The sequence below is a fragment of the Planococcus citri genome, chromosome 5 (genome assembly GCF_950023065.1).
Source record: "Planococcus citri chromosome 5, ihPlaCitr1.1, whole genome shotgun sequence".
Lineage (NCBI taxonomy): Eukaryota > Metazoa > Arthropoda > Insecta > Hemiptera > Pseudococcidae > Planococcus > Planococcus citri.
In genome coordinates this window covers 40,709,349-40,723,144 of record NC_088681.1, presented here as the reverse complement: position 1 = coordinate 40,723,144, position 13,796 = coordinate 40,709,349, and the positions used below count along the sequence as shown (strand labels likewise).

The 13,796-nt window shown below is 34.6% G+C and overlaps 4 protein-coding genes across 4 annotated transcripts; 2 read left to right on the top strand and 2 right to left on the bottom strand.

Annotated features, from left to right (window-relative positions):
- Positions 1 to 70: 70 nt before the first annotated feature.
- Positions 71 to 2,857, bottom strand: LOC135847217 (speedy protein A-like). The gene is made up of 7 exons (XM_065366663.1): positions 2,653 to 2,857; positions 2,388 to 2,554; positions 2,149 to 2,286; positions 1,924 to 2,068; positions 1,671 to 1,842; positions 454 to 631; positions 71 to 372 (listed from the first exon to the last, which is right to left on the bottom strand). Exons 2-7 carry the CDS (start codon positions 2,455 to 2,457, stop codon positions 302 to 304), a joined length of 774 nt encoding a protein of 257 aa, XP_065222735.1. The 5' UTR covers positions 2,458 to 2,554; positions 2,653 to 2,857; the 3' UTR covers positions 71 to 301.
- A 2,761-nt stretch (positions 2,858 to 5,618) lies between these two features.
- Positions 5,619 to 9,021, top strand: sip3 (septin interacting protein 3). The gene is made up of 11 exons (XM_065365693.1): positions 5,619 to 6,413; positions 6,490 to 6,582; positions 6,653 to 6,805; positions 6,878 to 6,926; positions 7,004 to 7,234; positions 7,305 to 7,547; positions 7,619 to 7,873; positions 7,947 to 8,123; positions 8,201 to 8,483; positions 8,576 to 8,638; positions 8,704 to 9,021. Exons 1-11 carry the CDS (start codon positions 6,270 to 6,272, stop codon positions 8,825 to 8,827), a joined length of 1,815 nt encoding a protein of 604 aa, XP_065221765.1. The 5' UTR covers positions 5,619 to 6,269; the 3' UTR covers positions 8,828 to 9,021.
- Positions 9,022 to 9,122: 101 nt separating this feature from the next.
- On the top strand, positions 9,123 to 12,498 carry Ttc30 (tetratricopeptide repeat domain 30). Its single transcript, XM_065365689.1, has 13 exons — positions 9,123 to 9,428; positions 9,497 to 9,562; positions 9,637 to 9,846; positions 9,916 to 10,047; positions 10,343 to 10,478; positions 10,553 to 10,717; positions 10,789 to 11,057; positions 11,140 to 11,336; positions 11,401 to 11,608; positions 11,691 to 11,866; positions 11,951 to 12,046; positions 12,132 to 12,244; positions 12,313 to 12,498. Exons 1-13 carry the CDS (start codon positions 9,369 to 9,371, stop codon positions 12,441 to 12,443), a joined length of 1,959 nt encoding a protein of 652 aa, XP_065221761.1. The 5' UTR covers positions 9,123 to 9,368; the 3' UTR covers positions 12,444 to 12,498.
- An 81-nt stretch (positions 12,499 to 12,579) lies between these two features.
- Positions 12,580 to 13,665, bottom strand: Yippee (yippee). The gene is made up of 3 exons (XM_065365701.1): positions 13,470 to 13,665; positions 13,142 to 13,339; positions 12,580 to 13,076 (listed from the first exon to the last, which is right to left on the bottom strand). Exons 2-3 carry the CDS (start codon positions 13,300 to 13,302, stop codon positions 12,878 to 12,880), a joined length of 360 nt encoding a protein of 119 aa, XP_065221773.1. The 5' UTR covers positions 13,303 to 13,339; positions 13,470 to 13,665; the 3' UTR covers positions 12,580 to 12,877.
- Between the last annotated feature and the right edge of the window lie 131 nt (positions 13,666 to 13,796).

Sequence of the window (13,796 nt, the reverse complement as noted above, 5' to 3'; positions counted from 1 at the left end):
TCTATGTATAGGCATGGTAAATTGATGATTATAATGACCTAATTATAAACGTAAATGATTTTTATAGATGTAATAATAAAAATAAAAATTTATTTCTTAGTTGATAGGTATCGTAAAAAAAAACACGCGTTTAGAGTTCACTGGAACGAAAACTTATACAATAACACTTCACAAGTGAAAAAAAAAGCCAAAATTAACGCTGTCTTGGGCTTTGAAATCGAAAACGAAACGTAAAAAATTAATGAGATCGAAAACAAACAACAATTAAAATTTTAAAACTAAATTAAGTACTACTAAAATTTCACGACGAAAGAACATCATCCGAATTAGAATCAATTTCCCAATCCGAAGTAGTGAAACTGACCGGGGTATCTGTAAAATAAGTAAACAACGGAAAAATCATTGTTTAGAAGAATAGATGATTCAAGCAAATGGTATCATCGTTGATCTTACTTTCGGCAGATTCTTGTAATTCGTTATTATTCACATCGGATACCATCAAGTTGTACTGGTACGACTTACAGCAATGTTTGCATTTGGTTTTTTCAAACTGATAAAATCGAAAAGCTCCCGAATGCGACGACTCTCGTTTTCTTTTCCAAAGGTCCCATTGAGCGGTGCGTTTCATCAACTATACGTAAACAAAATTAACAAAACCGCATAATTATTCTGTAATTACAACACTGGTGTAACGATACATTAGAACAATAACGGCGCAAGTGAATAAAGGTAAAACGATGACGAGACTCGATAAAATGACGCCAATTAAAGAGTAAATACTGGTGACAGCGACAATATAGTATTCTGGCCCATTGTATACAATGTCATTGGTACTTCTCGCCGTCGAATTTATTTCTTTTTTAATGCTTCTATTCAATTCCATATTTTCATTGGTTATATCATCGAGTCCATCGACGCTTATGTGGACATTTTCATCAGGTTGCTCATAACTGGTAGAGTTGTCATTATTGTCAACGTCAGCGATATCATCAACGACATCGTCATCGTCAGCATGTCGTCGCTCACGGTTTTCATCAGCTGGGTAAGGTGGGTTGGATGATTCCATTATATAACAATAAGACCCCGCTGATGTCCAAGTAAAAGATGCATTACGTGGTGGAAGATACTTCTCATCGTTATCGCAAACAAGGAAAGATGAATTTCGGTACTTGTAAAATAATTTCACTACCGATAGTATTATATCGTTGCTATTTGATGTCACCTCGTATTCAAAAGTTTTATCTACTCTGTATAATTTCAACGAAGTCAGAAAATTTGCCAATTTTGAAAAAGTAGCACTCTCCAACTCCGGACGTAGGTTTGTAAATATCTCGTAGAAAGTACAATTACGAAAATAAGACGGAGGCGAACCGCCAGCTTTACAATAGATGTAAGTTAGACAATCGGAATTTTCACGAAAACTTATCGCGTTCAGTATCATCAACGGAACGTATCCTACAGCGGTATAATTATCAACTGTGATAAACCAAAATAACACCATTAAAACTGCGACAGATTTCATGGTTGAAATTCGTGAAAAACTTGAGACGATGCATAGAAATATTTCGAATCTTATCAAATGAGATAAATCAAACGCAGTCAACAACCGTTAATTTTTTATTCCTAACACTTTACCTACTTGATTAAAGAAACACCAGAGAAACACTCACCTCGTCGCAGCTCTTTTTAGTAACGTGGCATTTGAAATTCATCTGAATCCAAATTTTATTTTTAAAATAATGTAGTCCGGCGCTTTTCATCTCTGTACAAGTCCCAGGATACCAGGGTATAATTTTTTCACGTAAACATCTCAAGTCTTCTTGAACCTCGTGGGCTAAATACCTGGAAACCGATACATTCGCGATCAACGAGTGATTTTAATTACTGAATGAATAAATCCGATGATAAATCGTGTATTCTTACAAGGCACTAAGTAAATAATGAACGTCGTGTTTTGATAATAGAATTTTAGCTCTGTCCAAATAAATATACGCAATCGCAATCAAATAATTGTCAGCTAGCAAGTTGCACGAGTCGAATTTTAGTAAACTTCTCATTACAGGGTCATCTATATAAGAAATTAAGTCAAGAATAAGTAACATTGGAGTAGGTACCTAATACAATATACGCACTGATATGAAAATTTACCGAATATCTTCATAAAATTTTGTATCTGTAAGAAATTGTCATCTTGTAACGCTAACCGTTTGGGTGTTAGTATATCTTCTTCATCACGACCCAAAGCTCGTTTCACTGTGTTTCGGATAAAATTACTAGCTCTGGAAACTGAAGCAGTATTCATTTTTTCACATTTAATTCCATTCATCACGAACTTCGAACAATAATACAATTATAATTTATTACAAATAATACTTTATATCTCTTACCTAGTGATAATGTATTGAGCGGGAAAACTATTTGTCCATTCATGTATTTGCTTGTAGGAAATTCCAACATTCAATTGAGTAAAGAAATTCTTCAGAAGTTTAAATACAGGAATACAGAATACTCCAATGTAGGAGAGAATCGTTTACAGAGAAGAATACTTCAATAACTTAAAAATATGTTTCATAAGTCGAATTAAAATTGATAAAACAAAAAATTCACTGAAAATTGTCACACGAAATTTTCAAAAAGGTTGCAAAAGCTTACCACGTTTTTTCCTTCAAATTTCAAAACACGCAACACCGCCAACACCGGCAACATCCATTCATGAATATCGTTTTGTTTCATTCGGCGTCAACGAACATGTGTTGCACTCTGGCGGTGAAATGCATGAAACACATGTTATCATGCTGAAAGGGGGACATTTCCATACTCACGCACGCTTACACACGCGCACACACGACTTGTCGAGATGCGAATGAATGCGATTCTCGTAGTGAAAAACAATGAAAAATGCGACGTTGCCAAATCAAAGTGACGAAAAAAGTTCATCTTTATATAGCGATCCTAGCGATATAAAGATGAACTGCTCAAAATGACGTCATTTTCTAGAATTTTTCTACCCGGATAATGAACCGGGTAGACCCGGATAATTTTCGGATCCGGGTAATACCCGCGGATCCGGGTACCCGTTGAACTCTGGATTCTCTGCAAAAAGTCCCCCTTTCAGCAAGTCGATGGTGGCGCCGCCACGAGATGTTAACGCCGAATCGTCGAACGTCCAAACTTCAACCATACTGTTTTTTTTTCAATTTTTGAAAGGTAATGAGCGCAAAAGCTATAAACTGTCCAGATTTTCAAAAAATGTACAGAGTTTAAACTTTTATTCATTCCTAAATGGATTTTGAAGCTTTAAAAAATCGAAAATTCATCAAAAAATAATGTCGTTGTGTCGTCATAAAAAAAGCTCGTCCATGATTGGTAGATTTCAGCTGACAATGTTGCCAATCATGTAGTGTTGGCCCGAGAATATTCTCAATGCGCATAATCTGAGAATATTCGCGAATATTCGCGAATATTCTCAAACACTTGGAGAATATTCTCTCAAAAAAATGAAAATCGGGACTTTTTTCAAAAAATTTGAAGATTTTTCTACAATTTTCCACAATTTACAAGTTTCACAACTACTTTTCTTCATAAATTTCCAATTTTCCTTAATAATTTGAAAGTTACCAAAACCTTTTCCCTATTATCTCTAAACTAAACAATAATTTTCTAATTTTTTGAAAAGAATCTGCGGAATATGCGCAAGAATATGCGCATATTCTTGCGCATGCGCAAGCAAAAAAATAATATTCGCGAATTTGCCCAACACTACAATCATGGCTTACTCTGATAAGAAAAACGTTATCACAAAAAATTCTTGGAAAATTTTTTTCATTCCAGTATTATACGCGCGTCTAGAGTCTGACGGGCTACGAAACGTTCCCGCCAATCACAGCGCAGAGGGGCGCAAATTTTTTCAGTTTTTATTTTTCGTTGAAAATACGATATAATAAAGAGCTTTTTCGATTTTACTAATTAAAACAGAAAATTAAACGACTTTTTTCTTCAAATTGGTTGGTAATCTAATCTTTAACCTACGTACGACAGTACTGTAACTTTACATTTACAACTTTACTGAATGAATACCAAATAGGAAAAGTCATTCTTGTTTTCATTTCAAATCCATCATAATTTATGATAATTACATCAATAAAAGCAATCGAGATAGGAGTCCATCCTGACCGGAATCGGAGCACCTTATTGATGACGTCATAGCTCAACTTCTCGATGTTTATTTATCATTTTCCGAGTTTTCACAGGTAATTGTATGGGAGAAATTCAGTTTTTCGACTTTATTAATCATTATTGGTAGGAATAAAGTGAATTTGCGTAAATTTCGATGATGACTTTTCTTAATTAAAATGACATTTTTCGTCGAATGGTTTGCTTTCCAGCAGAATTACAGAAACAACGACTTTATATATTTTCATTCATGGATAAATTATTATGTAAGTAGATATATTGAATTGAAATTTCTCGAAATTTTCAATGAAAACACTAGTGTTTTAAAATACCAAAATCAAAAATGTTCAGAATTTTATTTTTATCCAGTTCAAAATAGTTTTTTATCCAAAGCTGCTACTATTTAGTGTTTATCTTTCAGAATTCAATGAATTCATTAAAGCTCAACGTTCGATTTTTACTCCGCATCTCTGGTTTTCACAACTTGGAGCTTTAATGAATTTTGAACAATAAACGCTGAGTGAGCCTTTGGGTAAAAAAAAAAACATTTCGAACAGAATAAAATTCTGAACATTTTGATTTGAAACACTCATGTGCTCATAATCCGTGAATGAAAATACCTTCATAAAGTCTTTTATTTCTACACGAAAACAAAAATTGTTCACACCATTCGATGAGAAATTCAATTTTACTTCAGAAAAGTCCTCATCAAAATTTATATAATTCGGTATTTCGTTATTTATACTAAAAAAGTAGAAAAAGAGACCTTTTCCACATAAATAAATGAAAACTTTTAATGAAAACATGAAAATAAACATCGAGAAGTTGAGCTATGACGTCATCAATAATGTGCTCCGATTCCGGTCAAGATGGACTCCTATCGAGATCGATAACTTCAAAAAGAAATACTTTGCAGTTGGAGCCAGTGAAAATGAATGTACAGATACATACAGATAGCTAGCTGCATAACTAGCGTGAGCCTACGTACTTATCTCTAGACTCTATCTATTATTAGATACCAGATTTTACTCATTGATTTTCATTTTTCTCCGCTGAAATGTCAAGTATTGAATTTACTGATGAGATCTTATTACTTTGTAAAAATAGTAAAAATACATCGAGTGTGTGATAAACTGATAGTTCTTTCTTATCAGATTACTTCATTCTTGCCAGGGAATGCCGGTGCTGAATGATAAAGTTAATCTGAATAGCTACCTAGGACTTGTACGTACTTTATTTCTGCATTGCGACAGTGTTTTATTTAAAATAATATGCAAAACGTCAATATTGTGAGAATGAAAACAACACTTGAACGTCAGTGATAACGGTGATAAACATAACGCTGCGCTGTGATTGGCGGGAACGTTTCGTAGCCCGTCAGACTCTAGACGCGCGTAGGATACGCCCATAAAATTCAGAAAAACGAACGTTTCAATTTAAAATTTTAACTGAAATTAATAATACGTAAACTACAGAACATTGTAGTTGATAAAATTCATTCATAATTCGTTACTTTTCTTCACCTCGCCCAACTAAAATTACACACGTCAACATTCTAGAATATGGTATGATTTTTCTGTTGATACGTGTCTTAAAAATTGTAGTGTTTCATTTTATCCGTTCGCAAAAATAGTCATAGTATTAAATTTCATTCATTTTATGGCACTTAAATGATTCGTTACGCTTTAAACATGGTTAATTAATAGCAAACTAGTTAAAATGAACTTGATGTGAGATGAATTGAAACCTTTTATCTCGCCATTTCATAAAATCCAAAATTCGGTTTAGCTAGGAAAAATTAGCGTGGCAACATTACCCGTTCAAAACAACAATTTTCCAATCAATTTATAAACATTTTTACCTAGTACCTATGATAAAAAGAAGACCATTTTCTACGTTGAATTACCTTTGTGCATTTTAATTAATTGTTGATAATCGTTAATTATCTCATAGATTAGAGTGTCCCCTGTTCATTATGGCGATCCGAAGCACTAACGCTCCATAATCCGCATATTCCATCGCGTTATAATGTGACGAAAAATTATCAGAGATCTTCATATTCGGTGGTGTAATTAGTTTCAAAAAAATCGTTTTAAATGCAATTTTCAAAAATGAGGAACGCACTTGTGGCCGTCGGTACGCTTGCGTTGAGCGTAATGGTGATCGGAAACGCTTACCTGCAGAAAAAGCAGTTTTATCCATCTGTTGTCTACATAACAAAATCTAATCCTAGTATGGCTGTAAGTAACTAAAGAAATATGCTCAATTTAAAATTACATATACTTGTAATTCATCTATACTTACTTATCTGTTTAGGTCATGTATCTGCAAGCTGTAGTGATCATCATGTTATTAGGCAAACTGATGAGGAAAATATTTTTCGGCGAATTAAGAGCTGCCGAAGTAGAAGTATGTATCGTTTAAATATGTGAAATGCGGCTCTAGAATTATTCTAATAAAGATTTCATTGTGTTTGCAGCATTTAGTTGAAAGATTCTGGTACGCTGTGACAGAAACATGTCTCGCGTTCACCGTATTCAAGGATGACTTTACTCCTAAATTTATGGCATTATTTACGCTTCTACTGTTTCTCAAATCTTTCCATTGGTTGGGTGAAGATCGAGTAGATTATGTGAGTAAAATCGGTTTATTCGAGTGTTAATTCGCCCCTTTTTTGCTCTAATGTCTTTTTCGTGTTCTTTAGATGGAACGAAGTCCAGTTATTTCGTGGATTTTTCATACGAGGATAGTTTGTAAGTGTTCGATTTTAGGTACGTGGTTTGATTGTACGAAGACTTGGGAATTGAATTTTGTTTCTCCTTGATTCCAGTGTTATTATCTTTATTGGGACTTTTGGATTTATACTTCATATCTATCGCATATCAGCATACAATCACTAAAGGAGCATCGGTACAGTTGGTTTTTGGTTTCGAGTACGCTATTTTGTTAACTGTAGTGATAAACACAGCGGTCAAGTATATTCTCCACATCATCGACATGAATCGTGAAGTATTCTGGGAAAATAAGGCAGTATTCTTATTATACGTGGAAGTTGTTATCGGTAAGAATAACTCGCTCATTTATATTATCTTTGAATAAAGACGATCTTAATGAATTTAAATGAATTATAGGTTTCATTAAAGTAGTCCTGTATATGTGTTTCGTTGCTTTGATGGTCAAGTTGTATACATTACCATTATTCGCATTCCGTCCCATGTATTATTCGATGAGAAACTTTAAAAAAGCGCTTAATGACGTGATACTCTCGCGAAGAGCAATTCGTAATATGAATACTCTATATCCGGACGCAACAGCTGAAGAATTGGCGGCCGCCGATAATGTATGCATTATTTGCCGTGAAGAAATGCAAACTGGTTCGTTGAAATTCAGAATACTAATCGTATTCAATCTCGTATCAGTTAATTAATTCGTTGATTGATTTTAGGCGCTAAAAAGTTACCATGTAATCATATCTTTCACGTGTCTTGCCTGCGTTCGTGGTTTCAAAGACATCAAACATGTCCTACTTGTCGTCTGAATGTGCTACGTACGAATACGGCGACTCAAAGACCTCGTCCTGCTGGAGCTGCTCCTCAAGCTGCTCAACCTAATCCAGCTATGCCACCAATATTCGCTTTTCCCGCTTGGCAACCACCATTTTTCCCTCCGGCGCCCAATGTTAATGCGCAAAACGTACCGAGTAAGTACAGAATTCGATATTGCAGTATGTCTGCGGTGTTCATGTATTTCTTGATGACATTTAATTGGTTCAGATGCTGGTGGCGAACAGAGGCCAGATCAAATGCATGCCCAAGCTTCGGGATCATCGGCTGAAGCGAATGCAAATCAATCAAATATGCCGAACCAAGCCAACCCAGATGCTGGAGTTCAATTCCCTCAACAGTTCTCGTTTCCGTTCATGTTACCACCGATGCCACCTTTCATACCTGGTACGAATGGTATTAAATTTGTTAGCCTTGTTTTCTTCATCAGTTCTTTTAATTCGACATATTTTTCATCTATTTAGGCGTTACTACCCCTCCTCTGCCGCCGCAAAACTGGAGCGGATTGTCATTAGAGGAACTGAGACAAATGGAAGAAAATAGTCGACGTGGTGTTGAGGCTCGTTTACAATGCCTACGTAATATTCACACTTTAATGGACGCGTCTGTGATTTTAATGCAGCAGTATATTACTTCTGCTAGTATAGCTGCCGCTACTTCAGCGGCGACTGCCACACCTCAAGGCCCGAGTGGTTCCTCAAGCGGAGCTGAGAGTGCTCCTACGAACCCCCCAACTGCTGATAGCAGGTAAATATTTGAAATTTTATTCGCGAATTTTATGTATTATCGAAAAAGATAGATAAATCATGTAACATTTTTTCGTATTTTTTTTTTTTTAGTGAACCTTCAACTAGTCAAACCAGTCCAGAATCGAAACCAGCGGTTCCGTCGACTTCAGCGAGGTAATTTACATTTTGAAGGCTAATCTGCTTTTACCTTCGACGTAACTAAATTGATTTATTTTCAGTAATGTCGAACCTTCTGGAAGCGAAGAAGTACCATCAACCAGCGGCGAAGGTGAATCCTTACTTGGATCTCAAGAACAAGAAGAAATCAGAAGGAGACGAGTACAGAAATTCACGAGCTCGTGAAGAATTGATTTCGATTTTATTTTTTTGTCTGTACATTTATCACTGTTTTTCATGTTCCTGATGTGTAAATTTTAAATTATATCAGTCGTTTTAAAAAGATGGTACTGTGTTTGTATGTGTACAATTCCGCCAGGTCTTTTGAAACGCATTAACATGTTTGAAAATTCGTTAATTAAATAAATGTTTGCAAAGTGCGGCGGTATTTATTTTATGCTTGGTATTGGAATGATTGGCAGTTGTAAAACTAGAGAATACCTACCTAGAATTGAATGGAAAGCCAGTACATATAATTTATTCTGCTAGCGTTTTTCAAAAGTTTTAAAGCAACATTCGTTCACTTCTATTAGTAATGATGGTTGAAATCTGTAACACAGATTACTGTTAATACTGTTCATTGAGTAAGTCAGGTGTTTGGGTTCCTTAAACGTTGCTATGGCAATGATATCACGCTACAAACCATTCGTTTTCCATTTTCGTTAGCCTATTAGGAGATTTTATTCATGAAGAATATATTTTTACAAGTTGAATTCCAAGTTTCAAAATGTTTCAAACAAACAAACGTATCAAAGAAGGCGAATACACAAAAACAATTTATATGATGGTAAGTTACTTACCTACTTGATTTAAAAAACTGGCATTCTACTGAACAGGACATGTCTATTTATACAGATCAAAGATCAGAACTACAACGAAGCTATTATTCTATTGAATAATATTCTCGATTTCAACCTTAACGTAAGTAATCAATGCATTTAAAAACGAAATTACGATTAATCATCATTATATAATATTCTCATCTGTATCCACAGTCTCGTGCAGCTTTATCATTACTGGCATATTGTTACTTTCAAGTTCAAGATTTTGTAAATGCTTCAAACTGCTACGAGCAATTGACTATTCTGTTCCCCGAAGAATTGCATTACAGAATTTACTACGCCCAGGCTTTGTACCAAGCTTGTCTGTATGAAGAAGCTATGAAAGTTACCAATTCTGTGAAAACACCTTCCTATCAGAAAGAGGTTCGTTTTTGAATGAGATTATGGTTTTGAAAATTGAAGCATGGAGTTTGATTTGTTTCGTTGTATCAGATAACTAAATTGAAAGCTGCCATTAAATATGGCCAAGAAGATATTACTGGTGCAAGATCTCTTCTCGAGCTCTGCGGTACGCCTGAAGAAGATCCTGATATTACAGTTAATCAAGGAAGCTTGTTCTATAAAGTGAGTTGCCAGAGAGAAAAAAAATAATGAGTTTGGTTTAAAAGGAAAAAAAAAAATGATTACCAAACTAGTACCTATATCTGAGCAAATATAGATAAAATCATATTTACTCAGCAGAATGATTGAATGTTATTGAGATCTGATCAGATTTGGACATGAGCCAGATCAGATCAAGATACGAATCTATATCCTGTAGACCTGGACGTAATCAAATCCAATAATTTTCATCCGGGTAGTTCAACCCAAAAATATACTCCCAATAAAAATGGAAGTTATACCCGATTTATTTGTTTAGGAAGGTCATTACGAAGAAGCATTGCAAAATTTCACTACTGCGCTGACTATTTGTGGATACGAACCTCACTTATCGTATAATGTAGCTTTGTGTTATTATAGGCTGAAAGAGTATACTTCAGCTCTGAAACATATCGGTAGGTATACCTACGTGAATACTTGAACCTGTAATTCAGATTTTTCCATATGTTTGTAATTTGTTGATGTTAAGGTGATATTATTGAACGTGGAATACGAGAACATCCTGAATTGAACGTAGGTATGACTACAGAAGGGATCGAAGTACGAAGTGTAGGCAATACTCAAACCTTACACGAGTCAGCTCTCGTTGAAGCGTTCAATTTGAAAGCAGCCATCGAATATCAACTTAAAAATCGTAAGCATTTTATTCATTCGATCAATTTTTATCGTACATTTCGTAAAATCATTTTCACGTCCAAATTCTAGATGACAACGCCAGAGAAGCTTTGACCGACATGCCACCTCGATCTGAAGAAGAATTAGATGCTGTTACTCTACATAATCAAGCTCTAATGAACATGGATACGAAACCTACCGAAGGCTTTGAAAAACTCCAATTTCTTCTGCAACAGAATCCATTTCCTGCTGAAACGTTGGGCAATTTATTAATACTGTATTGTAAATACGAATATTATGATCTAGCTGCGGATGTACTAGCCGAAAACAGTCACCTAACCGTAAAATACCTATCACCGGTAATGCGATTGGAATACCTACTCCGGTGTTGGGTTCAAGATTCGTAAAAAAAAATCGTAACGTAATATTTTTTCATTTCAGTATCTTTATAACTTTTTGGATGCTTTAATTATACAACAATCAGCTCCGGATGAAGCCTATCGTAAATTTGATGAAATCGCTACTCGTCAAATAGATCTTCTTCGTAAAGCCACGAAAACTGTTCAAGAAGCTAGAGAAACAAGAGATGATGAGACTGTCAAGAAAGCAGTTGTAGATTATGAAGATACACTGGAAAAGTAAACGACGTTGATTTTTAATAAAAAGTTAAAAAATTCGCCTGTACATTTTATCCTATCTTAGGTACATCCCAGTTTTAATGGCACAAGCTAAAATCTACTGGGATACCGAAAACTACGCTCAAGTTGAAAATATTTTCCATAAATCTGTGGAGTTTTGTAACGAAAATGATACTTGGAGGTTGCACGTAGCTCACGTATTATTCATGCAAGATAAATTCAAAGAAGCGACTGGCTTTTACGAACCACTGGTTAAGAAATCGTATCATAATGTAAATAAAATGTTTCTTCTTACGAATTAGATACCTACCTATTTCACATATTTATTCAAAATAATGACTTGTTTGTTCTCAGATAATCAACGTTAGTGCCATAGTTTTGGCTAATTTATGTGTTTCTTACATTATGACTGCTCAAAATGACGACGCCGAAGAATTAATGAGGAAATTAGAAAAAGAAGAGGATAGATTGATCTACGAAGATCCAAATAGAAAAGTTTTTCATCTTTGTATCGTTAATTTAGTAATAGGGTACGAATTGCTCTTCTTTGAAACTATACCTATGCTTATTTCATTACGTCATTAGAAAAAATAATGATTTTCGTCTGCCTATAGGACTCTGTATTGTGCCAAAGGAAATTACGAATTTGGTATATCGAGAATAATAAGAAGCTTAGAACCGTACGATAAGAAATTAGGCATGGATACGTGGTACTTATTTGATCCTAGTCATACTTATTTTTGGTTAAAATTATCAGGAGGCAGAGAATCCGAATCGTTACATTTTTTTTTACAGGTTTTATGCCAAAAGGTGCATTCTTTCTTGGCTCGAAAATATGGCAAGACATTTATTATTTCCTACCGATACTTTTAATCACGATGTGATGAAATTTTTGGATCACTGTGCTCGTAAGTTGATCAGAATTTTTAAATTGATAAAACCAACGCATTAAAAAACTTTGTAAATGGGTTTTCAGTGCACGGAATTCAAGTGAAAGCTTACCAAGAACAACCATTACAGGATACCAGATTTAAGCATCATAAAAATTCGGTTACCTACGAAGCAAGACTACTGAAGGCTATTTTATTAGAAATTTTAGATTATTAAATGTCAACTTTGTTTTCATTCGTTGAAATATATTTAAATTTAAATTAGTTCAAAATCAATCGATGAATTTCCTCCTTCAAAGGAAATTCAGTTCTCTCACAGAAGCTGTTTCAATATATCGAAAAACTGAACAGTATTCCAAATGAGAAAAAAATCTTTATTCCACACAGGTTAACACGTTTAAAAATCAACATAGGCCTACATCATAAATTAATACCCGTTAGAAAGAACTTAATGTACTTTACCAATATCTAGTTTACAAAATTACTAGACGTGCACAGACAAGAACAGAAAAAGAGACACAAAAAATCGGTCAGTAACATCTTTACACCTATAGCGATCTTGACAATGAAATTTAGTTCAGTTCACTGCAAGATCAATAAACACGCGATGAAAGATAAGAGATAACACTATCGATATACGTACATATTTCATTAGTCGTCTCCCATGTGCTCGTCAATACCATCGCTTTCGGTTACCAAAGCTCGTTCAAGAATAACACGACCTTCTTTATAACGTTGATTTTCTTCGGTCGCAAATTCATATATCCAGCCTAATTTTGTATCGCAATTTTTACACGAAACGTCACGCACCATATGCCTTCCAGTGAGCATTACTCTATCTTGAACTTCGCTGAAATTCAATCAGACATTAGAGTTATGAAATTACGTAACATAATGCTTGGAAAGCGTCATTACCTATAGTTTAGATTCACCACTTTGTTAAACAGAAACGCTCTACCAGTGGCTCCAGTAAATCTGGTGCTGATTAGTTCGCTTCTGTTGGTTAAAATTGTGTCGCAAGATGCACACGAGAATAATCTCGAGCCTCCAATATGATCCAGGAAAATTCTACCCATTGCGTATTATCTCAACGTGTAAGTTATAATTGTGTACCTGAAAGTGGACAGAACATCAGTTATGATCATTTCAACGTACTTTTCTTTATTCACGAATGAACATAGATAATTCTATTCTATGAACAAAGAATGGCTATAAAAGGTTCATGAAACATGATTTTACTCACTTTTACGACAGTGACCTCTGATTCGACGAAATAACGCAATTTGAGACTGCAATCGAATCACAATTCTTCAAGATACGTGTAAGCACCAAACAATTTCGTGATTTCTTTTAAACAATGAGATTTTGTTCATAATCATTCGTTTTACGTTTGAAATAACTTTACGATTGTAGACAAAAACAAAAAGTACAGCGTAAATAAATTTATGACATGTTGATACACAAAAATCATATGTTCAATGTTGTCCAATCTCTTCGAAGCCATTGACCCCCCTTTCGTGTAATTTTCGAAAATAGCTTTTTATCGTCGATTTTCTCGTTGTTTTGAAAT